This window comes from Trachurus trachurus (assembly GCF_905171665.1).
Source record: "Trachurus trachurus genome assembly, chromosome: 23".
Taxonomy (NCBI): Eukaryota; Metazoa; Chordata; class Actinopteri; order Carangiformes; family Carangidae; genus Trachurus; species Trachurus trachurus.
Window position 1 is genome coordinate 2954480 of NC_139912.1, and position 27866 is coordinate 2982345.

The 27866-nt window shown below is 41.0% G+C and overlaps 2 protein-coding genes across 2 annotated transcripts in view; both read left to right on the forward strand.

Moving 5' to 3' along the window:
• The window catches only part of dclre1c (DNA cross-link repair 1C, PSO2 homolog), a 476875-nt gene that overhangs the window by 82080 nt on the left and 366929 nt on the right, over nucleotides 1-27866 (forward strand). The gene's annotated exons all lie outside the window — the stretch shown is intronic.
• On the forward strand, nucleotides 1398-11112 carry LOC311006497 (interferon-induced very large GTPase 1-like; the record flags this gene model as incomplete). The annotated part of the gene is made up of 2 exons (XM_083999345.1): nucleotides 1398-5709; nucleotides 11045-11112. The coding sequence occupies 2 exons, from the start codon at nucleotides 1398-1400 to the stop codon at nucleotides 11110-11112; spliced, it is 4380 nt and encodes a 1459-aa protein (XP_083855471.1).

A 27866-nucleotide genomic window follows, 5' to 3' on the forward strand; every position in this document is an offset into this window, starting at 1 on the left:
AATGTTAGCTCGACGTTGTCGACGCCGGGTAGTGGACGGAGCAAAACCGTGGCACAGCAGAGGAATCCTCTGCTGTGCCTGACGGACCCGCGGAGATCCCGGGTAAAGCCAGAAACACACCGGCCCGACTGTCGGGCGTCGGGGACAGTCGGACGATGTCAGATACGCGTCTGTTTGGTGTGTTCATCTGCGTCGGGGAAGTGCGGAAGCTGTCAGGTCTCGTCGGGCCCGATTCAACATGCTCAATCGGGGAGTGTCGAGCGTCGGGAGAGTAGATTCGTCAGGTACTCTGATTGGCTGTGTGCTAGCTATGGCGATTCTGATTGGCGAATCAGCGCGGTGTGTGGGAGGGACGGTAGTGAGTAAGTAAACAAACGGTGCGGTCTCTACTTTTTCCCTCCTGCATGTCTTCGGACAATAATGAGCCCGAGAGCAGACAACGTGACCATCAGCTAAACCGGAGCGATCATTTTGCTGCCAAAATTTGTTTTACAAAACGTCCAAAATGTCTTCTCAAAACTGATAACAAGCTAATGCTGTGTGCACTTTGTTTTTAATCTCGTGTTATGTCATTTCCTGTTTTCATGTTTCGGACTGGCATGAGAGTAGTGCCGCCTGTTGTTAGGAAGACTTATTGCATCTCGTGCAAGCGCAGAACGTACAGGCTGCTGTGTAGTGGGCAGTAGTCGTGATGACGAGAGGCGACAGAATCGTCAGACAAGAGGCTGTCGGCATCGAGTCGCGTCGGGGCGGTGTGTGGGGGGGCCTTAGCAGGTGACCGTGTGTCTGCCCCGACTCTGAAGCAACGGCGGTAATAATGAAGCAGCGTCAGGCCGCTCACTGTCACTTAAATGCTTGATCTCATAATTAAATACGCCGCGAGCATTGGAGCATGCAGCGACCCTGGGTTCTGCCTTTCCCTGCCTCCCCCTCCTCTCCAGCTGTCCTTTCAAAATAAGTGTGCGGAAAACAAAACAGTGACTCGTGAGCTGGTGGCGGTGATAAATTTAGCGGTGGAGGTGCCAGTGTGCCAATTATGATGCCGCGGCCTGCCAGTGTTTATTTCGCGATACATTTTTTTGCAGCACAATGCATTTTGTCACATTTTGTATTGCGTAATTTCGCCAAACGATATTTCGTCCCATCCCTAAAAAATATGGATATTAATGGAGACAAGTTGAGCAATTGTTTGTTTGTCTCCACAAGATCTGAGTACCATTTACTTATGTCTCTCTCTGAAGGATGTCACATGATTTATATATATATGATTGTATTTTCTAAATTATTTACAGCTGTCAGTGAAAACCTTTTCAGCTCTGAAAATGAAGAATCAACATCAAAGAGAAACTGAAACTCTGTTTCAGAGACTTCGCCCTCCAGACAAATGTCAACAGAAGATGTCACCTGCAGATTTTCTTCAAATAAGTCGACCAGTGGAACGGGACCACAAAATATCTGAGGAAGATCTTGGTCAAACATTTCTTCAGAGGTTGATGATGTTAGACTACAGAGCCAGATATGTTTCTGAAAGACAAAACAGTGCTGAGGTGACCCCTCCAGAATCTGAAGTGTCTGAAACTGTTGGCACAGATGAAAGTGCTTTAGATGCTTTTTTCAACACCACTGTTGTCCATTATCAAACAAAGGACAGTCCTCTTCATCCAATGGATGTTCAAATGGCGATGTTTCACTGCTCAGACAGCTTCCTGAAGCAGAACATGGTGACAAAGCTCTCACAGTGTCAGTACGCCTTACCTTTGCTTGTTCCTGACCCAGTCACAATGGATGTTGAGTGTCCTCTGTGGACATTCAGACAAATGAGAAAAACATGGAAGAAAATTGAAATCAAAAATAATTCAACTGTCATCACCATGAAGAGTTTGCCCATTTGTAAAGATGAGACACCCATGGTGTCATTTTTCCGCCTGGGTCGACTGTCAATGTCTAAATCTCAGCTGATCAACACTTTGATCAACGACCGTCACAACACCTTCTTCCATAGAGACTGTCCAGGTGGCACCAAGTCTCACCATCTGATGGATGGTGTAGCAGAGATTGCCTGGTACCTTCCTGCTGGGAAACCTGATGATGCCTTCACTGACTGCACTGCCTTCTGTAATCTTCATGGTGATGCTTTGTCAATGGAAAAACAACGTGACATATTGACTAAAAAATCTTCAGTCAATGTTGTTCTTGTGCCAAAGCTGGAAAAAGGTGATGAATGTAGTGCTGTAATCACAGCTCTTTTTAAGTCTCCAAAGCCTCTCATTTGTCTCACTGTTGATGACAGTTGTGATGCTGTTAAGATAGCAAAGGGGAAATTCAAAATGGGTCTAAAAGACAGAAGCCTGTCTGATGTTTCTGAAGAACTAAAAAGGATCATTAGAGGGATCTTGTCTGGACCACATACATCCTTCCAGCTTGAAACCATGGCCAAGGTCTCTGGAATCAGAGTGGATGAAGCTGACACAGCCTGTCAAACAGGGAAATCTGCTGCTATGAAAATAGTGAGTTCACTTGAGGGGATGGACGTTTCAGATATTAAAAATACATTCCTCTCTTGTCATGGCCAACTGTGGCTTGATTGGTGCAAAACAAACAAAGAAATGTTTCACCTCACAGGAAACAAAGAAAAGGAGAGAAGTAAAAAGGAAGACAAACTGATGGAAATACGACAACAACAATGTAAAGCTTCCAACAGTGAACTGGTGAAGTTGTTTATTAAAAGTCTCTCAACTTTGAAATCAACAGACAAAGATTATTTCCTGAAATGGACTCAGATCTTAATAGATGCCCTCTCCACAAAGGGTCTCACGTCAATTCTCCAAAGATATGATGAGAAGTGGTCTGAGGTCTTGGCTATGAAGAAGAAACATGGCAAATCTGGTAGTGGTGATCAGATGCAGAAATCTCTGAAGGAGTTAAAAGAGTTAAAAAGTAAACAAACTGAGCTTGAAGAAATATCAACAAAGTTGCAGTCAGTAACTTTTGGCTTAGAGCACATCTTCAGAGAAATGGGACAGATCTATGAAGCCCATGAATCTCTGCGGAAACAAACACAGAGTGAACAGACTGACTGGTCTAAATACCCTGAGCTGGCTGCAGAGCTGATGATATCAGGACACCCCATGGAGCTGATGGATGGTGATGCAGGTCATGTGCCTCTAACATGGGTCTCTAGTCTTCTAGGTGAAGTCATCAGGAAACTGGGCGACCAGAGAGTTTTTGTGTTGTCAGTTTTGGGCATACAAAGCAGTGGGAAATCAACCATGCTGAATGCCATGTTTGGGTTACAGTTTGCAGTGAGTGCTGGCAGATGCACCAGGGGTGCCTTCATGCAGCTGGTCAAAGTGTCAGAGGAGATGAAGACAGAGTCAAAGTTGAAGTTTGACTATGTTCTGGTGGTGGACACCGAAGGACTGCGTGGTCTTGAATTAACAGATAACACAACTCTAAACCACGACAACGAACTGGCAACATTTGTTGTTGGTCTGGGAAACATGACACTGATCAACATCTATGGAGAGAATCCATCAGACATGCAAGATATTCTGCAGATTGTTGTTCAGGCTTTCATGAGGATGAAGAGAGTTAAACTTTCTCCAAGTTGTGTGTTTGTTCACCAGAACGTTACAGATATTACAGCTGCAGAGATGAACATGGAAGGAAAGAGACGCCTGCAAGAGAAACTGGACCAGATGACCCAACTCGCTGCCAAAGAGGAGGTCTGTGATTCAGAGTGTTTCAGTGATGTTGTTGCATTTGATGTGCAAAAAGATGTGAAATACTTTGCCCAGCTGTGGGAGGGAAGTCCACCTATGGCGCCTCCAAATCCTGGTTATAGTGAGAGCATCCAAGACCTGAAGAACTTCATCCTCTCTAAAGCTTCACAGTCTGCTGGGATTGCTCTGTCAGAGTTCAAAAGCAAAGTCCGGGACCTGTGGGAAGCCCTACTGGATGAAGACTTTGTCTTCAGTTTCAAAAACACTCATGAAATTGCAGTGTACAGAAACCTTGAGGTTCAGTATGGGAACTGGACCTGGCACCTGAGGAGCAATATGTTAGAAATTGAAGAAAAGCTGTATAACAGAATTGAAAATGGAAAACTTGACAAGGTTGAGGTCAGTGACCTTTCTAAAGAAATGAACACAGCATATGAAGAGACCACAAAAAACATGACAAAGTACTTTGATGATGACAGAGACAAAGAAATGTTGGTTCAGTGGCGAGGCCAATTTGAAAGCAAGCTCAAAGAGTTTCATAAAGAATTGTTGAATGTCACTAAAAGAAAACTGGATGAAGTTATCCAGCAGAAGAAGGCTTGTAAAAAGGTTGATGATCAGAATCCAGAGTTTGAGAAGAAGCTGCTACAGAAGAGCAAAGAGCTCGCTGAGAAGTTCAAAGACAAGGCAAAAGATGAAAATGAACTTAAAAAGCAGTTTGAGTCTTTCTGGAGTGACTGGGTGACAGAACTAACTAAAGGTATGAAACCTATTGAAGACATCGACTTAGTGGAAGATCAGACAAAAATCCTTCATGAGCTTGGTTTTGAACGGGCTCTAATCGATAAATGCACAGAGAGTCGCAGATACGCAGAAATAGCAAAGGCTAGTGATTACTGTGATTATGTGACTCTCACCACGTTTCAGCAAGTTGGCAACATGGTTACAACAGTATTGAGACCACCTAAGGCCCCTTTAAAGCATGAAGTTAAAAAGCAGATCAGATCCCTGGTTGATACAATTGAAAAACAGTCACTTGAGACAATCCAGAACAAACCTGTAGCTATACGTGGCTACAGTTCAACTTATTTGCAAGAAGTGGCCAAAAGTGTCAAAGACGAAGTGAGAGAATTTCAATCAAACTGTAAATATGCTCTGAAGAAGGAGTTTACAGTTGATCTCTCACTGTATGTGTTTAACAGAGCACGACGTTGGCTTTCAGATTCTCGCACCAAATTCAAGAAGAAGAATGATGTACGTGCTCATTTAGAAAACAAAAGAGATCAATTTTACAACGTTTTCAGAAGCTACTGTGAAGGAAGCTCTTCTTCTATCATACTCGCAGAACTGATCTGTGGCAAACTGAAGGATTCTGTCATTGAGGCTGTCTGTAACAAGACTGCCATTGGTCTTGTTAAAGAGCTAAAGAGCAGTTTCCCAGCATTCAATGAGAACAGAGATAACCTGGAACAGTTTGTGCTGAAGTCACTGGCAGAGAAAGAAGACTTTGATGATTTCATGATGTACATCCGACGCCCAAGGGAATATGTAGAAAAGTTTATAAGAGAGGAGGTAAAGAAATACATCTTCAAATCACACAGAGACAAAACACAAACTAGACTCAATAGAGAAGTGAAGGACCTGGAAAAAGTTCTAAGAGATGCTTTATCTGAAGCAACAGAGACAGTCAAAACTGAGGAAGGAGACACAGACATGTGGCTGGAAGAATTTTCCAGTGAGATAGAAGATGAGATGACATTTGATGCCCCATGTTCTCAAAACTTCAGAGACATAACAGATTTTGACTATCTCGACAAAGTTATGAGGAAAGGCCTTGAATCCATTATGAAGGAGATGAACAACCTCTCAGTGGATAAGATGAAGGAATCCAGAGTGAAGCCTGATGAAATCCTGATTGAGCAGCTGTGCGAGTGCTGCTGGGAAGAGTGTCCATTCTGTGGAGCTGTTTGTACCAACAGCACAAAAGGTCACACAGACACTGACCACAGTGCCCCTTTTCATAGACCTGATGGAGTTAGAGGATGGCACTATCGCAGCACAGGTGATTTAGATGTTCTTTTCTGCTCAACAAACATTGCAAGTGACAGGAGTTTTTACCCTAGTGATTCAGAGGAATCTATTCCCTATAAACAATATCGAACTGCTGGTCCAGAATATGCTGACTGGAGAATTAATAGTGTTGGGGCTCACTTGACATACTGGAAATGGTTTGTGTGCTATTTCAAAGATGAACTGGAGGCTAAATATGGCAGAAAATTTCAGGGTAAAGGAGAAATTCCCCCTGAGTGGGAAGATTACAGTAAAGAAGATGCGATTGAAAGTCTGGAGGTTTAGATGAACAACCTGACTTACCACTGAAAATGATGAATCAGACTCCAAACTTTGGTTTTAACATTGGTTAATTTTGTTAGAAATAAATATGGAGGGCAAATAAATTCCCAGAAATTACAGGATTCACAAATCTGAATGCTTTATTCACATTAAGACCCAAAAGATACAGAATAGAAGAACGTGGCATAAAAACTAATGTTGGTTCATGTGAAATTCTTGAAGGTGGAACAGTTAATGTTGTCTTTTCATTTATTTTGTTTTCTAAGACGGGAAAATTATGAAACAGGTGCAGTGATGTTTTAAGGTTTAACAATATATGATTTCATTTTTAAAAAAAAGACATTTTGGGCAGTTTTTTTGTTGCCTTTATTTGATAGGATAGTTTAGAGAGACAGGATCGCGGGGGAGAGAGACTGGGGGAATGACATGCAAAGGATCGTCTAGGTTGGGAATTTTTTTGTCTTTAAAATTAAAGTTTAGTCATGTTAACTGACACAGGAAGCTCTATGTAAAAGAAGTATTTCATGTGTTCAGCTTTGTTATGTTGATCTAATTTCTAATAATTTGTCGTATCTGAGTCAGCATGAGCGTTGTTGTTTTGCTCAGTTTATCTGATACTAAATGGTAATGCAAAGAATCTAAGTCATTTAAAGACAATGTAAAGGTGCGTTCACACCATTGTCCCTTTGTTTTCGCTCTATCGCTCAGCTGCAATCACTCGTCAGTTTGGCACAATTCAACAGACTGGCCTATTCACTTTGATGACGTTGTGTCCACTGCCATGTCTCTATATGGCAGCCAATCAGCGTTGAGCGGCAAGCAACTGACGACCAGTGAAATGGCGTTGACTTGGGATTTCTCATCCCTGTCACTGTCGCGCTCAGAGCCCCAGCTCATTTCTGCCTGAGCGAATATTCGTTCCATTGACATAAAAACTCGTCAACAGCGACAAAAATAAAAGGTCCGGTGTGAACGCAGCTTAAGGCATTGTCGAGGAAGGTCGAGGTTCCCAGCCTCAGCCTCAGAAGAAAAAGTTATTTTTGCTATTTCATGAGTTTATAGCTTTGAAGTGTGTTCTGCTTAAAAAGAAGTACATTTTTACTGTCTTAAAGATATTATAACCTGAGTGTGTTTTGCTTAAAAAGAATTCAGTTTTGTTTAAAGAAGTACATTTTTACTATCTTAAAGATATTATAACATTAGTGTGTTTTGTTTAAAAAGAAAAAAAAAGTTTTGCTTTAACAAGTATTTTTGTTTTTTATTATCTAGTAATCTTAAGATGTTATAACCTTAGTGTGTAATGCTAATGACAGGAGAAGATAGACATCTGTGATTTATCATTGTAACTCATGTTAATACATAGCAGCAGCCCAGAACCTCAAGGAGAGGGTGTAAGGAAGGTTGAGGGTTCTGGGCTCGGCCTTCAGAAGAAATGTGATTTTTTTTACTGTCTTATGGAATAACAGAAAGTGTATTTGAAAATGCTAAAGAAATATCATGTGATTTTTTCTATCTTATTATATTGTAACCGGAAAATGTGTTTTTGCTTGTATCCTCCAAAACTGGTAAATCTGACAACTGTTCATCAGAGGCAGGTTTGACTGATGACTTGAGGGAGAAATTGATTATATGATTTTGTTTTATGCTCGTTTGATCCTGCTTTGTCACTGCTAAATTCCTGCAATAAAAATCAACCTAAAAGACAAAAGAAATGTTATCCTCATCTTTGAGTCTGAAGGTTTAATTCAAATTATCACTGTGGTGCTGTCTATGATAGTAAAAAGCTAAGCCTTAGTGTGCACAACATCTTTAAATCTCTTCAGGGTTGATCTAGTTTTTGTGTCCACTTTAGATTATTTAAACAAGTCCATAGGGTTGTTTTTACAAACCCTTACATTTAACCTAGCCACAATTAAAAAAGAATAGTCCCTTCAATTTCTGTGAGTCTTTATCAGTCTTACCACACACAGGACGGCGGATGAAGGAGAAGAGGGTCCTCTTCAGTCCAGATGTTCACATGGTTGGCTCGCCACCCCCCTCGTCAGGGAAAGAATCCAGTTCCTAGATAGATAGATAGATAGATAGATAGATAGATAGATAGATAGATAGATAGATAGATAGATAGATAGATTTATTTATTTGTCCTTTACAAGGAAAATTGTTTTCACCATTGCGTACAAATGGCCTCGAGAAGTGCAGATTACATTCATTTACATACATTCCCACATTTCATACACCACAAATACATAGAAACATAAAAACATGAGACATAAGACCCCACACCCCACATTTACATGTACATTCCCCGTGGTTATGTTCTTTTCATTTCATAGAGGAAGCTTCCAGCACTGCTCTTCCTGGTCCGTCCAAATCGACCAGGAAGAGCAGTGCTGGGAGCTTCTGCTACAAACAAGCTTAAAATATAGACTAATTTAATTTTTTGGGGAATAATTTCTCATGTCAGGGCTTCAATACAAGAGGGACATTACAGACGAGCAGCATGGAGGTATTTGGATGTTTTTTGGTGTGTCTTTTTGTTACGAAGAAAAGTGAGGCCTGTTTGCAACCGTCATATGGACATGCAGTGCTGCACGGAGCCCCGCTGTCACTCAGAGAAGCCACGGAGGACTCTGAAACTTCTCCCAGCCCTTAGTCCACATGAGGGGTGAGTAGTAGATAATGAGTGAAATTTCAATTTTGGGCGAACTATCCCATTAACTGCTGCATTTGTGATACTGATAGTGTAGCTGGGACGGGTCTGCAGGGTCCCGACTACGCTGCTAGTGTACAGTACTCTGCGTTCAATCACACGGGACACGGGGTTGGATCTCACGTGGTCATCTCCTCTCAATATAATCCCTCTCCCGGTAGGCAACAGCACAGACTCACTTACCGTATGCCATTACATTTCTCCACATGGTTTAGGCTAGGGATGGGACTTTTTGTCGACAAATCGACAAAAAATTGACACATGCTCCCCTCGACAAAAAAAATGGAGTGAATGTCGATGGGGTGGGGCTTGTGGGATTTCCATGTGTAAATTGCATTTTGTCTTTCAATATTTCCTATTGAAATAAACAGCAGAAAGTGCCACTTTCCCCCTAATGAAATAAAATATTTTAAATAAAACAAATCCACTTTTTCTAAATGGGATAGCTATTTTTTCCAGCCCTTCAAAGTGCAGGAAGAACGCAGTTTTTATTTGGACCTAAAAACTGCGTTTTTCCTGCACTTTTGAGGGGCTGGAAAAAATTATATTATAGCGAACAATGGAACTGTGTATTTTTTTTCACGTAAAACCTCTTTTAGGCCGCGAAAATAGGCCGTTTCTTTGGGTCCATTCACAACAATGTATGTTGTAAATCTCTGGGCAGGGCTATTATGGGCTGGCGTTGCTAACGGAAGGAGTGCAGAGAGTCTTCTACTGCAATTAAAGTACTAAGGGGCTATTTGTAGATCATACAAAAAAAATGCTACTATCCCTTTAATAAACCACAACAAAAGCACGTGTAGCCACCCCCCCCCCCCCCTATATGCTGCTGCTGTTTAGTTGCCTACAATTCGACAAAAGGCGACACATGGGCCTCCACAATCGATTTTCCAAATCCTGTGTCCTTCCCATCCCTAGTTTAGGCTAGCACATAAGTAAACATTTCTAACATGGAGGCTGAGCAACACACATACCTGTGATGGAAACACAATGTGAGTGAGGTGGTCATCTCCTCTCCATATAATTCCTAAAACACACAAAAAATAAAATATATTGAGCATGTAGGCTAAGACATGGAGGATACACACACACTCGTTCACGCACACTCACACGCTCCTGACGTGCACGTACACATGCAGGGAGAAGCCACGTCAAAATAAACTTTCTCTCTCTCGCTCAAAACGGCTCTTAAAACCTGCCACTCGACAGAGAACACCATAAACACCTCTTCAAACATTTGTACACCAACATTATTACGTTGAATTAGCATTAAAACTCAAGAAATATAACTTTTCACTCCTGGAGGCTAACTACGTACCTCTTCCAGTAGGGAACAGCGCAGACTGAGGAGAAAGGAAGCTACGCGCCGTCACGTCCACAAACTTTCAAAATAAAAGCTCAGATTTGTAAAAATCAAAGAAATACAAAAATAAATCCACAAATACTTGAATTATATTAACGATAATCCAAATTTAAAGTAAAAAGAAAGTAAAACACACCATGTGATGGATTTTGGTGAAATTAATAATAATAAAATGAAATTAAACAATACCAAAATATGTTGTGTCCTTTTTCTATCTGTTACAATAGCATATAAAATATCAGCCAGCCTCACAAAAGATAAAATCATTAAAGGTCCAGTGTGTAAAATGGGGGAAAACTGTGACATCCAGCATTCAGATTGTAGATTGCAGCGTTCACTCGCTGTCACTCACCCCTCCCGTCGGCAAAGTGACGGTGGCCTCCAAGGACAAAACACTTGTTAACCACGACTGGGAGTATTTTGGGAGCATGAAGAGATGAGGTAAATATCTAAACCATTTTACCATATGTCTGCTGTTTCCTCCTCCTCCTTCTTCTTCTTCGTTTGTTTATTTATGAATGTGAAACTCTTAAAACGTGCTCTCTGATTGGCTGGATTTTCCCTTCAGGCTGCCATACAAACATGGCGGCACAAGATGGCGACACTCTCTAAAGCAAGACCTTAGTTATATGTAGATATGAAAGAAGAATTATAAGGCTACGAAAACCCACATTTTATTTCATAGCAGTTATACACTCCTATGGGTAGTAGATTTAGATTTTGCCAATAAACCTTGACACTTATTACACACTGGACCTTTAATTGACCGATAAACAATTAGGAAACCCATATGTACATGATTATAAAACAACTCACAGTTCAACAGTAAATACAAAGTAAGTAAAATAATGTAATATGAATTTGTCGTAAGTTTGTTATCACGCCTGTGTGCAACAGCACCGTACTACACAGCCATGTCTCTCCGTACCGGCACCACCGGGATTACGGCAGCCAATCAGCATTGAGAGACAAGCGACTCACGACCAACCAAATGACATTGACTTGGGATTTCTCATCTCGAGCGATGAACCGCTCTGTCGCTGTCGCTCAGAGCCCAGCAATCGCCCGTTTGCATTGACTTAATATGTAAACTCGTTGCCAGCGATAAAAATAAAAGATACAGTGTGATCGCAGCCTAAGGAATTTTTTTTTTAGTTCCTTTTAGAGACACAGAGGAGGAGAGACAGTTCAGCTTTAAAGGTCGACACACACCGTCAACAAACTCTTCTCAGAATCGCTCTGCATCTTTAGAATAAACATTAATTTTCCCTTTAAAAGTTTGTTACATGACACCAGGCGACAGCGACTGTGCTGCTGTTTGTGTCTCTGTGATTCTCACAGTGTCGCTGACTGTTGTCACATTAAGCTCAGAGCGTTCATCTGTTTATAAAACATCATTAATATTCATATTTGCTTTTGTGTAAAACAGCTGCCTGAGTCCTGATTAATTCATCCCAGCAGTGACAGACTGAAGCTGCTGCTGCTGGAAATAAAGACAGAAATTAACGAAGCTCATGTTTCTGTCACTTCATGTGTGCGTTAGACGTAACGGCGTGAGGAGGCGTGAAACGCTGCGACACCCTGCAGCCGTCTGCTTCTGTAAATGTGTTCATATATATAGTATATAATGTGTGATTAATGGTAGAGAATGACTCATTAATCCTTAATACAACTAATAAATATTCATTCATGTAATTTGTGTTCATTCATGAAGGAAATACATAAAGGACGCAGCTCAATGAGGAGGAAATATCAAATATGATGAATTAGTTATGAAGTCAACAACGACAAAAAGGCAAAAAAATTAATAATGAAATAAAAGAGCAAAATAAGATTCTCATTATTTTTCATTTTCTATTTAATGAATTGATATTTGAAAACACTGGAGAGTGTTTTCCAAAAACAAAAAAATCGCATAAAAGTGAAATTATTGTTTAGCAAACTGAATTAGAAAGAGTTTAGATGTTACAAGGGCTGTGAAGACAAAAGAAGAAACATCTACCTTTATGCTAAATGGAGCTTTAATACAAACATCGACTTCTACGTTACGATCTGCATTTGATAAATAAAAATAACATTTAAAACGAAAACAAAGTTTGTTTCAGAGCTGTTAAAGTCAGTTCACCCTGTCACCTCGTCTCTGCTGTCAATATACTGTAGCTATGTGGTGTGAATGTGTGTGTGTCTGTGTGTGTGTAATTGGCTCCTGCAGGAATTCTTCACTTTGTTGTCAGTCTGCAAAATTCACAACTTTGCAGGAATCTCTGAGCAGCAGCAGCAGCAGCAGCAGCAGCAGCAGCAGCAGCAGCACGACAGCCACGACCAATCACACGGCTGCCAGAGCTTTTCCCTCCAATCAGCAACATTTCCCACTAACGAGGCTCGTTATGGAGACAGTCAGACATGTGACATGATGTGACACCTCAGACGGTCAGGCTCTAATTACAGGGTAACCAACCACGCCAGAGTGAGAGGTTTAAGTTTCCTGCCTCATTAGCCGCTCGTCCTGTTTGTTCAGTGATTACATATCAATTAGCTCCGCCCCCTCCTGCGATCTGGGTCATGTGATTGAACTTGTTAACGTCGGTCTAATTAGGGAGGTCGGACTGTGGAGAGGAGCCGTAGAAGAGAGAAACAGAGTCGTCGTCTTCTTTTTCTGATGGTTTTTCTCTCGGCCAATCAGGTTTCTCCTCACATCAGCACGTCTCCTCCAATCACAGGACAGATCAGTCACTGTAATGAACACTGCAGGCCTGGGGAGTGTGGACTGATTGGTCGCCCTTTCTTTCATTTTTCCCACTTGCAGGTTGAGTTCATATGTCACACTTCAACACCCAGGACAACACACACACACACACACACACACACACACACACACACACACACACACACACACACACACACACACACACACACACACACACACACACACACACACACACACACACACAGAAATGTGAACAATCAGCAAACTCAGGTCCTCAGGTTCCTCGCTGTGATTCTGTTTGTTTCCTCCTGTAAAACGAGTGAATCTCAGTCTGAACTGACAGAAACCTGCAGTTCCTCCAACGACCACTAGAGTCCGACACTAAAACTACCAGTATCCGAAATGTACGGTGGCCCTGAAGTGAAAATCAAAACGGCAAATCAGAAAACATGACGGGAAAAGAGAAAACACAACGGCAAATCAGAAACCACAACAACAAAAGAGAAATCACAACAGCAAATCAGACATGTGTGTGTGTGTTGTGTTTGACAGCTGTCAGTAGATCTATGAACTGTGGCTCTGGCCTGAGGCTCAGAGGTTACCACGGCAACTTGAGGTGGTTGCCAACGACGATAGGGGCCCCCCAGGCTGAGGCAGACAGAAACGTGGAGAAAAAGAGCGATTTTCTGCCTCTGCGCTGGTCTCACATTTGGGCTTATTCTGACAAAACGGTAACTCCTATCAGAACAAAACACAGACCATCATCGCTGTAAGGACTTCCTGAAAAATTTGGTACGATTTGGTATTTCTACAGTAAATATTTTGGAGAAACTTGCGAGTTTAAAACAGGGGTCCGTTCTACTTCTCTCAGAAAATCTTTGTATTGGAGTCAATGAGGAGCAGAGACATACGTGGCCGCACTAAGAGGCTGACAATTCAAATTCTGTAAGTCTCTCTGATATTTTGAGCACATGGTGAGAGAGATAACAAGTTTGTCTACAAATTTGGAAAAAATCATGTGTGTAGAGTGTAAATTGTGGCAGGGAGGAGTGAGGAAAGAGAAAAGTTTCAGAAGATTTCAGACAACTTCTCCCACTCTAAGCGATGATGTCACCCACTCTGACACGAACATTCATAATTCATAATTTCTCCAAAAATGATCATGGTCATTGATCAGTGATTGATAAAAAACTGTAATACCTATCAAAACGTGGATTAATACACCAATACACAAGAATTGTGTCTACTGTTTAAAGTTCAAATTAAGTCTCTAGGTGAAAGTTTGCCTGAGCAGTAGATGTTTGTAAAACTCCAATAATTGTTCTTTTTCGCTCTTTTTTTTCACCCGTCCCATTGACTTCAATGCAAAATTTTTCGCAAATCAGTATTCTGTTGAGAAAAACTGGTCCCTGCAGCTATTCATAGCTGTAGGGACCAGTGCTCGGTGCAATTACCCCGTGGCCCTAATAACAGAACGTTACCAGACAGAGGTAAATTCAGAGACTGCTTGATGAAAAACTGCATGAATTTACCTAGACTGATTTATCTGGTGGTAAAGAGGCACCTGTTTCACACTCACACTTTATATATTTTCCTTTTCGTAGTAGCTAAAACGTATTCTTTTCAAACCAGGACTGTTTATTATCGTATAAATGACAATGAGTCCAGCTCTGTAGGCTACAATCCATTTGTCCATTTATCACTGTGACCATGGCAACCAAGGTCTGGTCCCAACAGGTCGCTGATCTGTAATTATAGTAATGAACGTTGAACATTAATTATTTTCATTATCACAGATTTTTCCTCATCAGCTCGTGTGATAAAGGTGTGAAACCTCGTGGCGACATCAACGTCTCCTCCTGAGGCTGTGAGGAGACACAGCTGGTTCACATCTGGATTCATCATCACCGAGTCTGTAACACTTCATGAAACACATGAGTGAAACCGTTTTGTTCCACAGAGATAAATGGAGGTGAGAGGGTGAAGAGAAGGTAAGAAGAAGGAAGTAAAGGAGAGGAGAGGCGTTAAGGAAAGGAGGAGAGGATGTAGGGAGTGAATTAAACGTGAAGGCGGTTAATGAAAGGAGGAGCTGGCAGAAAAGACAGAACGAGGAGAACGGAGCATTTTAATGGAAATGGAACCGAGCCGAGGAAAAAAAAAACGTGAAGTTAGACAGAGTCATTATCACAAGTCAGCAAAGTGTTTTCCTCAGGAGAGACTGTGTGTGTGTTAGTGTGTCTGTGTGTGTGTGTGTGTGTGTGTCTGTGTGAAAGAGAGAGAGAGACACTTTGAGACAGTGAGACAGTTTTTTCTCGTTGCCAAAGGTCAGCGGATCAACAGCTCGTCTGCCGCTCTGATAACACACTCTAAATTAGACGGCGGTGTGTGTGAGGCAGTGATTTATGGAGGTGAAGTTTATCGTCATTACATTCAAGGATGAATATTCACAAAACTTTTTCCTTCTACTTCTTTCTTCTACTTCTCCTCTTCATCACTCCATCATCATCATCAGTCGGGTGGTTGTTGTTGCTGAGCAGCAGCTGAAGGGTTGAACCTCCTCTGAAATAAACTAAAACCAGTCAATAGGACGTTAATGGAAACACAATTTATGACTTTAATTTGACCAAACAGGGTCAAGTGTGTGTGTGTGTTTGTGTGTGTGCGGTCAAAGATCATAAATTAACAAAAACACAAACACACACAGACACAGACACACACACACAAGCCTGTCAGTCTTGGTTTGTTTCAAAGCAGCCGAGCTTGTGAAACGGTAGGTATAAACTATAAACTATGAAGCTGCATGATGATGATTATTGATTATTTTTCTCCAATTAACTGATTGATCGTCTTGTCAGAACTTTAACAGGAAGTCGTGTCCAGACACCGAAGCATCATCATTTCTGATTATTGTCCAGAGAACGAGAACAAAAGGAGCGAGGAGGAGAAAGAGGAGGAGTCGCTTTGACTCTGATATGATGTGATGTGATGTCATCAGCCTCATTGAAATGAATGGAGTGGACAGAATATTAGAAACACCACACAACGACCTCACCAAACTGAACCCAGATCAGATTTAACACAAGCTCATTGAAGTAGACGGTGTTAGCTTTAGCTCAATGTTCCTTATAATTAGAATTATTGTATAATTTGCCATTGAGCCCTTCTGACTGTGATGAACTCTGACTCCTCCTCTGGCGCCACCATGAGGACTGAAAGGGAAACATTTCAACAACAGATCAATGGATCGTCACAAAGTAAACTACAGTGGTTCATGAGTCGTTTTATTATTGTTTTATGGTTTGTTTCATTTATTTATTATTAGCTGATGCCAATGGCACAAGCTAGTCTTCCTGGGGTCTGAAGTACCTTACATCGAAAAGAGATGTAAAAAAACATATCACATTTTCAATATCATATCAGTCAAATAGACATCTTAATACATCGTGTTTGCAGTAATACTTATAACAGCACATTGGTGCTGTGAAATCTTACATATTACGCCTTTCATTGTTTTACTAATTGTTTTCATTGTAAGCCTTACAAAGGCTTACCTTTAAAAGGTGACCTTGAGAGTCCTGAAAGGCGCCTATAAATAAAATGCATCATTATTATGACCTCCAGAGAATCAACCTACCTAAGTTTGACAACTATCAGATGAACTGTCATTATCTTATTTTATTTCATTGCCTATATAAAGTTTGCTGTGCTTAAATCCAATGTGCAATTTCCTAGTATCGATTGAATTGATTGGAAGGCCAACTTGCCGAGCACAGATTGATCTAGTTGGATCGTAGGAATATAAATCAATTTATCGATGTAGTAGATGAATCGTTAACACCTCTACATTTTAGTGACTCTGGACTTCTTTGATGGCCTAAAGAGCAGGTAAATGTTTTTTTTTTAATTCTTAAAATGTACTTTTAACACAACCGTTCATGGTTTCCAGATGATAAAACCCTTCAGATGTTTTAATGAAGCTCTCACAAAGTTGAAAATTTGGTTGTTGTTGAAATATCTGACATTTGTTGTGACATTTCCATACGTTCATGGTCCCAAGTGGTTGACATGTTTATACTTTGACGGGTTGAGGTTCTGACTGCACGTTTTTAAAGGGCGCATTCGCTTCCAAACCTCCGACCCTTTGAAACACACGACGACGATGAGGAAGAGGAGGAGGAGGAAGAGGAGGCAGCTGCTGTCAGGACGAAGATCTGCTGCTGGAACCAGGAGGAAATATTAAAGCCAACTCAACACTTTGTTCAGAGTTTCCTCCCGGATCAGCTGCTTTGTTTATTAATGGTTTGTTCCCGTCCCTTCATCATCTCGGGCTCCACACAATGTTCCCTTTGTGTTTACATTACCGCCGTAATGTTTGTGTAGTTTGGCTCCTTTTTTTCCCTCTTCTCAGCTCATTTTGAAGAAAAGTTGCCGTGAAGAAACGTGATTGATAGTTTTTCTCTGCCTCAGTGGTGTGTTTTTTTTATTCTTCCCTTTAAAGTAAACTCAGTCTGAGAAAAGCTCACACACTGAGGACGGCAGAAATAAAAGAGATAACTCAGATTCTCTATCTCTAATTCTCGCTGCGACTCAGTAAATCTCTTTTAAGAGGAGCTATAAAACCACCCGGCTGCTGCTCTTATTAACATTACAGTGTGTGTGTCTGTGTGTGTGTGTGTGTGTGTTCAGACCTGCAGAGCTGCAGACTGGTCATCATTTCACACTCGTATCGTGAGATTAAGTTTAAATTGGTTTAATACATCAAGTGTTTATGGTTATGGTTGCTTTAAGTCTCCAGGTGATGTGAACCTGAGCCGCCTCCTCCTAAGTGAGGACAATCAGTTGTGTGTCTGTCTGTGTGTGTCTGTGTGTGTGTGTTGCTGAACTAAGCGCAAAAAGACACAATCAGATCAAATGGATTAAAAAGGATTAGAAAAAATAATAGACAAGTGACAGAGAATTAAAACACAAAGGGACACACACATGCACAACGATACAGATGTGTAGTAATAACAGTTCTTTGTTTGGCGTTCAGCTGCTTTCAGCATTCACACGCATTTCCTTCAGGAAATACAATTTCTAGTTTTACTTCATTTTGTCTCTTTTGTCAGTAGATTTTTCCTAAATTCACCAAAAGTTATTCTGACCCATGTCATGTCAGGTATCATTATAACGATCTTTCTCTCCTGAACAGTTATCTAGGCTCTAAGAATTGTCATTTCCTCCGTATCCGCAACCAATTGTAAAAGTACAATTTACATTAACAATCTATGGAATTTTACAGAACAAATCTTTAAAGGCTGTTTTCTCAAAATGAGTTTTTCCTCAAATCTCCACTTCAGCAGCACTTACAGACACCAAACCTTCCAGTTTGATCCCTTTCTATATTATGAAGGTTTTTACAGAGGGGTTTGTTGATATATCATTCATAGCCTGATTTAGACAATGTTTTATTCCTGAAAACATGGCGAAATTTGATTTTTTTTTTTTTTTAGGGCTGGTGACAGTATTTTCTAGATGATAAAAAGAGATATACAAAATCCCCCTCTGTAAAAACTTCTGACTCTAATAAGTCAACAAAAAAATAAACAAGAATTTTGAAAGTAGCCTTATCCATTGTTCAGATTTCTATTCTGGAAATGTATGCAAATTAGCGCATATTTCATCAGATATTGCCTCATTTACATATTTAAACATAGGATTTGACAAAACTTGTAATACAAAAAATATTTGTCTCAATGTAAGTGATAAATTTGAGAAGTTTCATGGTGATATCTGTTAGTTAATTTTTTTTACCTGCAGTGAAACTGTTCTCCTCCTGCAGACAGAGGGCGCTGCTGCTCCAAACCTCCACTCACTCAGAGGCTGCAGGTCGACTCAGGTGTTTAGTAACAGTTCAGTCAAACACATGAAACATCATCAGGTCGTTGGAACAAAGCAGCAGCAGCACACACACACACACACACACACACACACACACACACACACACACGGAAAACATGAATAAAACATGAGTTCAACATAATGTCCAGTTTGAACTGAGGACAAACACACACACACAGGCCACTGGAGCTTCAGCACGACAACGGGGACAAATAAACACTTATATGCACACACATACACACACATATACACACAAACCAGGCATCTATACAAGAAGTGTGTGCGTATTTGTGTGTGTTCGTGTGTGTGTGTGTGCGCCCCATGGGCCTGGTTGCCATAGGGATTGTGATAAGGGTTCTAAATGGAACTCAATAATTCATGAGCTCTTGATAAGATGCACAACACGCACACACACAAACACGCACACACACGCACACACTTAGATACACACACACAAACACACTCTACACATCCAGATTACAATACACACAATTACAAGAAAACAAGAGAGACAATCCTCTCCAGACAAACAAGGAGAGAAACTGTGTGCTGCAAACAAATAAAGGAACAAAGCAGGTACAACACACACACACACATAGACACACACACACACACTTACAGACACACACACACACATACACAAAGACATTGTGGTATTAATAATAAAAAATGCTCAGTTTCGAGAGTTTCAATCCGCCTCTGTTCAATACATCAACTTCAGAAATATCAGATCAATACCAACATGATTGATTTCACGTCGATGAGCTCGTGTCTCTGTGGGACGGAGGAAGTTCATGGATCAAAGGTTTTCTCTCTCGGAAAATCTGAAAAATTTAATTTCCGACTGGGAAAAACACTCATTAAAGGGATAGTTCACCCTAGAATGATATTTCGCTCATTATCTACTCACCCTCATGTTGACTAAAGGCTGGAAGAATTATCAGAGTCCACCGTCACTTCTCTTAGTTACAGGGGGTCTTGGCGTAGCAGTGAATTTCAATGCAACGGTTGCAAAGGGACACCAGAGCTCTTCGTAAAAAAACACACACAAAAAAACATCCAAATACCTCCATGATGCTCGTATGTAATGTCCGTCTTGTGCTGAAGCCCCAAATTGCGTAATTGTCCCGAAAAAAATTAAATAAGTCTATATTTTAAGCTTGTTTGTAGCGGAAGATTCTCGTCTTCTTCTTCTTCTCCTCTTCCTGGTCCGTCCAAATATCGCGTGATTTGCGCCGGCGTCAGTGCGGTTACTGCGAATCACGCGATATTTGGACGGACCAGGAAGAGGAGAAGAAGAAGAAGACGAGAAGCTTCCGCTACAAACAAGCTTAAAATATAGACTTATTTAATTTTTTTCGGGACAATTACGCAATTTGGGGCTTCAGCACAAGACGGACATTACATACGAGCATCATGGAGGTATTTGGATGTTTTTTTGTGTGTGTTTTTTTACGAAGAGCTCCGGTGTCCCTTTGCAACCGTTGCATTGAAATTCACTGCTACGCCAAGACCCCCTGTAACTAAGAGAAGGGACGGTGGACTCTGATAATTCTTCCAGCCCTTAGTCAACATGAGGGTGAGTAGATAATGAGCGAAATATCATTCTAGGGTGAACTATCCCTTTAAGTCATAAAGTTTTCGAATTGTCAACAACATATAGTTGTATAGCCTACGTAAAAACAGTTGAATGGTGAAGGTAGATGAAGGTAGATGAAGGTAACTGTCTGGTTGACTGTTGGTTAAAGGTGCAAACGAATCAATCGCACTTCAATTGCTATGCTAACTTTAAAGCCGCAGTGTGTAACTTATTTGTCTTTTTATTATCAAAAATCAAACATGTCTTTCATGAATCCGTATTTCACTGAAGGTGAATCACAGCTGCATACAAATGAAAGCTTTCTGGTACCTTAGAATGAGTTGTTACAAGACGTTACAAATACATGAGTGGGCGACGCACCGAACCGAGGCGGCCATGTTGCATCGCCATTTTTTTTTTTACGTTGAGTGGCAGCGTGACCGTAGGTAACCATGGAAACTAAGCGGAGCTGTGGGCTCGGCCTGTTAAAACTGTCACCACTGTGTAGTGTGAGGAAGGACGGAGGCACTGGTGTTGCATTCAGGTGCAGTCAGACCGGATGTCATTTTACTCCACCAGAGAAAGACGGTAAAACAATACCACATCACCATGACAACATATTTCTACATAGACGCTTGTTTATCCTGTTACATGCAGCGTCTGTTGTCTGTCTGACGTCTGCCCGATTTCACGTGAATGCAACATCAAGAATACGTTCAGATATGCAACTGCACCGCTAGATGGGGGGAATTCCTACATATTATACCTTTAAATGTGTGATGTGGTGTTACTGTAGGTTGGAAATGTTATAGGCTGTGTCCAGAATCACTCACTCACTCATTCACTACTCACTACTTGACTTGTTCACCTGGAATTTGCTACTGCTAATACACTAGAGTTGGGCGACGTTGAAGTTTTCAGATCGCCCTAAAGATCGCAGATACACGATGACATCACGGGAGGGTCAAATCAAATCAAATAAATCAAATAAACTTTGTCCCACCAGGGGAAATTTGTCTTGGACAAGGGAGTTATGACAGCTGCCATGTACATGTAAAACATCCATAGAAAATATATAATATACAATACACTTTCTTATCTTAATCTCCTGAACCATCTTATCTTCTTCTTGGGGACTTGGTGTTTTATGGTTTCCCTGTTTTTCTTAAAGGGATACTTCACCCAAAATCGATTATTTACCAACTTTCACCGTCATGCCAAGGAAGGGTTTGGAGAACTTTCAGAGTCATCAAAATGCTTTTGGAGTTCCAGGGGGGGTCCGGCTGGCAACAAGTAGAAAATTGGTGAATTATCAATTTTGGGTGAAGTATCCCTTTAAGCAAAACAGGGGAAACCATAAAACACATCCCCAAGAAGAAGATAAGATGGTTCAGGAGACACCAAAGTTATATGGGTGAGTAAACGACAGTATTTTATGATAGAAACCAGGTCCAGGTTGTAAAAAAATACGTCACTGCTCCTTTAACATAACAAACAGTGAAGCCGCCGCCGAGGCTCATGGGAAAAGACCAGGAAGTAAAACAGTTGATCGCTGAGTCGTTAGCACCTCTGATCTCTGGTTTGATGAATTAAAACCTTTGGCTCCGCGTCGTCGTGTCCATCGATCCCATCGCAGTGATGCAATGAACCGACCAATCAATCCACCGATCGGTCCGTCAGCAGACAGCCGCCGATACCGCCGATCGATCGCTCGGCCAATGAGGTCATCCGGCCCGGAGCGGGGGTGAGGGGGGGGGGGGGGGGGGGGGGGGGGGGACTCGATGGTGTCGTGGGCTCTGATCACAGCGATTGATCATGTGATCGATCATCTACTGAGAGAGAGAGAGGGAGAGGGAGAGGGAGAGCCATCTCAGGAAATGAAGAGACCAAGTTTTCTTTTTCTTTTTCTCTCCTCACAGTGATTGTTTTCTTCCCGTCTTATCACCTTCTCCATCACTCCTTTATTTGTTTCTTTCTCCTCCATGATGTGATAATAAAAACCTGATGCTCTCCTCCATCGCCTCCTCTTTTCTCCTCCTCCTCTTCACACAGTAATAAAACATCTCTCTTTATAAACTTTTCCTTCTTTCTGCTCCTCTCTCTGCTTCGATAGAGCCGGTATTACTCCTCCTCTTCCTCTCCTGACAGTGATGAAGAGTGTTTTCCTTCCTCAGGCAGGTTTTTGTCTCAGAGCGGCAAACTCCTCCAACTCCTCCAACTCCTCCAACTCCGCCAACTCCTTTTTTTAATTACTTTTTCACGGCGGTGTGTCGTAACGATCAGGGATTAATGTGAACACACTCACTTCAAACACCTGACGCTCAGATCAGAATGAAGTTATTCAGCGCAGCGGCGAGAAATGGAAGAGCTGTTTGTCACTCACGTCTGTTTTAATGAAAAGAAAAGAAGGAAAAGAAAAGCTTATGCTGCCACTTTATTGATATTGATATTATGATAACCTTTCATTCTTTATTGTATTTACTCAACTGCTTATTACTTTCACTTTATATTGTATATTTTATTTCAGAACTTTATTGTTATTGTACAAAAGTGCAATGAAATTGGAGGCATATAAAAACATAAAAACGTAACAACCTACATAAAACAAACATACACACAAATGTTTCACACAACTCATTCATCATTCACGCAGGCAGATGCACATTCATACTATAAAATATGACACTGTTGTGGTAGAATCTGTGGCAATAGATACTTTTTGATAGATATAAACACTTTATCTGCTGTACATTCACACTACCCGATGTCTCACTACTGTGTCTTCTTTGGAACCGTTTGGACATGTTCATCATACCAATATTTTTTGAAAGAGCAGATTTGTTTACACAACTGCTCATCATCTGATGCACATGACATTTGGAGGACGTGTGATATTGAACTTGATGCAGTTTGGATGCGCACGCACACACCTCAGAAGAAAAAACAACACCTATTGCCCAGGTGCAAAAAGAATATATAATATATAATATATAATATAAGAATATTTGTCTTATTTCTAGTCAAAACAAATCTCATTCTACTTAAAATAAGACTCATCACATTAAAAAAGTAGCTTGTTTTTAGACACTTTTTTACTTCTTTCAAGCAGATTTTCACTTGAAATAACTAGAAAAATCTGATAGTGGAGCAAGTTATTGGCAGATTTTTCTACTTATTTCAAGTGAAAATTAGTTTGAAACAAATGAAAATAATCTAGAAACAAGTTCATTTTTAGGTGATGAGTCTTATTTTAAGTGGAAAGAAATTAGTTTTGACTAGAAATGAGACATTTTGACAAGAAATAAGACAAATATTCTTGGAAAGATTTTGAGTTTTTGCAGTGTACACAGCTGGGTCAGCTTGAAACTGAAACTAGTTGAAAATATAATGTAGTAAATTGAAATAAAAATAACAACTCCACAACGCTCTGGTGGACAAGTTGTGACCTGCATTCACCACGCTACTGTATGAAATAATCATGTAACGTTAGAGACAGAGTTGTTTTAAAGGCAAATGCAACCGGAACTACATTCCAGACACGTCTGCTGGGCGGAGGGATTTCAAAAGTGAAAGTAGTTCAGACTATCTGCTTCATGTGTCGTAATGTTACATAATTATACATGATTATCTCATAGCGTGGTGAATGTGCAGGTCACAACTCGTCCACCAGAGCAGCTCACGTCTCTGCCCTGCCGATCTCAAAACAACATGCACCCATAATTAAAGGTAATGAACCTACTGCTATGGCTATAGGGATTATGGTGGGAGGAGGATTTGCCAAAATGTTGAACTATCCCTTTAAAACAATAATCGGTCGATGGTTGATGCTGGTTAACGATGAACAGATAAACATTCTCCACGGCAATCAGTATTCTCCAATGGCCGATACTGTGCTGTATTTAGTTGCTGCATTAGGTTTTTCCTGACCGAGTCATTTAGAAAACAACATGTTTCCAGATCAGGAGGCTTCGACTCGATCCACAGCTGTAAAATAGGGTCATTAGGGCTAATAATAATAATAATAACTATTATTATTAATGATGAGCCTCACATGAAACCAGGAGGACAAATCAGGCCTGAAGTGATGTGGTATTGATCCTGCTGATGAAAACCCAGAGCTCCAGTTGATATTGTTGTGTTTTAAAGCCGCCATTAACACAGACAGTTAAAGCCGTAGCTTGGTGCCGCCGGTGGGAGCGGGATTTCATTGATGCCAGCAAATAAAAGTGTGAAAAGAAAAAGAAAAAAAAAAGAAATTTTGCAATAAATGGTGAGAAAACTTGAGAGAAACCGAGGATTTTCTCCAGAGCGGCGGCGTTTCACAAAGACGTGTCAAAACACCAGAAAACAGGATGAAAACAACAGGAAAGAGGTGGAGGAGTCGGAGCCGTCACATCCTCATTCATCAATCAGCGCCCCACTGAACTATGGGAAAAAAAAAAGAAACACATCCAGATATTTCATTAGAAGACTCGACTGAGATAAAACAGGACGTCTGGTTTGTTGTGTCTGAGGTCAAACGGAGCCTCCAGGAAACGAGTGGACGTCGATGCAGACAGAGTCCTCACAAGCAGAATAAACCAGCCTCGGTGTGTGTGTGTGTCTGTGTGTGTGTGTGTGTGTGTCTGTGTGTGCGTGCTGCAGGGTGTTGTGCAGAGTTAAACGGAGAGAGGCTCTGTAGCGTAAATGAAGCGCCCCCCTCCGGCTGCTCCGGGCTCAGATGGTGCGTTGGGTTTGTCCTTCTGCTGCTGCCTTCAGGGCACCAGGAGCCGGGTGGAGCTGAGGAGGAGGAGGAGGAGGAAGAGCATCTGGGTCTCTCTCTCTGTCTATCACCTCGTCTCTTTTACATAATAGGCTTTATTATTATGCAGAGCTCCACTACTTCCTGAACATAAACCATCTCCTTTATTTCCTGTTTTACACTATTGGACAAACTGATTAATCCAGATGTGTCTGACTCTGTTTTTCGTGGTCATTTTTTTCTGACTTACAGTAGCTATTGAGATTTCAAAATCCCGTGAGAAGTAAGTAAGTAAGTAAATTCCTTTATTGTCCCGAAACGGGCAAGTGTTTTTGCAGCAACTGCAACATTTAAAATACATGACAGGCAACAAGGAGATGGAAAGACAAAGAGACAAAGAGCACAGCACTACAACAATGATGGCAGGTAAAAAGCAACAAGCCACTATAAAAATCACCAAGAAATAGATAAAACAACAATAGATCAAAATCTAAAAATACCCGGACATAACCATAATAAATAAATAAGTGCAAAACAAAGTGACTGCGTGACTACCTCCTTTTCCCCGCATTAAGGAGGGTGATAGCTGTGGGGGTGAATGAGTATTTGTATCTGTTGGTTCTGACTGGGGGGAAACTAAAGCGGGTGCCAGAGGGGAGGAGCTGAAAGTGTTGATGAAGGGGGTGGGAATGATCAGACAAGATCGATTTTGCCTTCTTCACCACCTGCCTGTTGTAAAGGACAGAGAGATTGCTCTGCTGCGCACCAATAATTTTTGCTATGTTCACAATTCTATTTAAGGCATTCTTGTGGATGACATTCAGACCTCCAAACCAAAGAAGCTCCCACCTGCAAGTAACGTACTGACTGATATAAAGGTTTTCTGAGTGACACTCTTTGAGGTGGAGTTCTGTAATAACAGGTAGTTTCCTTTCAATATAAATCAGAATTTACTGGGAACACAGTGGAAATAAGAAAAATGAGTGGGCTTTCCATGGGTCTAAGATGTAATAGATCCGTGATGAAGTGGAGGCTCGACCGCAGCGGTTAAACCAAAGATACTCTGGTTTCTAACCTGTCTTTGGTTAAACGTTTCTTGCAGGTGGGAACTTCTCGTGGGATTTTGAAATCTCGTTGAAGGGATAGTTCACCCAAAATTGAAATTTCACTCATTATCTCCTCCCCCTCATGTGGACTAAGGGCTGGGAGAAGTTTCAGAGTCCTCCGTGGCTTCTCTGAGTTACAGGGGGTCTCGGCGTAGCAGTGCATGTCCATATAACGGTTGCAAATGTATACCAACTGTCTTCGTAACAAAAAGACACTCCAAAAAACATCCAAATACCTCCATGCTGCTCGTATGTAATGTCCCTCTTGTATGAAGCCCCGAAATGTGAAATTGTTCAGAAAAAAATAAAATAAGTCTATATTTTAAGCTTGTTTGTAGTGGAAGTTTCTCCCAGCCCTTAGTTGAGGGTGAGTAGATAATGAGTGCAATTTGAATTTTGGGTGAACTATCCCTTTAAGTCAGAAAAAAATTTCCTTGAAAAACAGAAAAAAATATAAAATAAAAAAATAAATAAATTACTCAGAAAAACAGAAATAATTACTCTGAAAACAAACCAAAAAATAAATTACTCAAATGAATGCCATGCGCTTCTGTAGTTATTATTATTAAAAGTGTGAGGATGTGAGAGTCGTTCTCCCTCAAACTTTCAGACATCAGACGTTTCCACTGAAACAGGATGAAACAAAAAAAACAATAAAGTTTGGTCTTTTGATGATTTATATTTCTTTTTCTTTTCTGTTTTTTTTTTTTTTTATCTCAAGTCGTATTCTTTATTTCCTACCATACTCTCTGTGTGTAACAGTAATTAATTAATCACTGGTGCGCAATGAATCATGGGAAATCCTGGGCTGCGAAGGCTCCGCCGGTCGTCTGCAAAATGAGAGATGAGTTAACTTTGAAATAAAAGAGTGAAAATGAGACTGAAGCTGATTCAAACTGTAGGTCAAAGGTCAAAGGTCAAAGGTCAACACGTCCGAAAAAGGGAATTTGCATTAATGTGTTTTATTATAATTATTACGATGATGAATAGTCATAGGAGAGGATAGGGACTATTTTAAGCGGCGGATTAATCCACATTTGGTGCGGTAGTGAGTATTAATTGCTTTAGGATGGTGTGTGTGTGTGTGTGTGTGTGTGTGTGTCTGTGTGTGTGTGTCGCCCAGTGCAACAGTGGTAGAAGAACAAAACAAACAGACGACACAGACGCAGTCGCCCGGAGGCAGAAAGAGGAAAACGACTCGTCTCACATTTTAAAGATTTCCTCTCACCTGATGATGTCGTCTCTCTCTCCTCACTGTGTCTTTGTCTTTGTCTCCCATGACGACACACTGAGGTCACAGACACAGTCCTGTTGATGTGAAAACGTTTAAAGGGACATTGTGTAACTTCTCCTGTTATCTATTCACGAAAACCGATTATTTGGTTCTTCAGTATGTTTTTCATTAATCAGTAATCCCCCCCATCAACAAAGTGAAGTGTTCCTTTCAGCTCTGAATGAGCCGTTCATATCATTCATATCTACATGGAGCGGGTAAGCTCGGTGCTGGCTGCCATGTGGTGTCGCCATGTTTTGACGTTCTTGGCAGCGTGACCAAAGACGGTTTATACAAGGGGGTAGATCGCACTACACGCAGGCGCAGCTCACAGTCGGCCATATTTGAACGGGCAAATTGCTCTGACTCTGGCTGCAGTTACAGTGCAGTAGATATGTGATCCAGTCATCTTCACTAAAAAAACGATTCATAA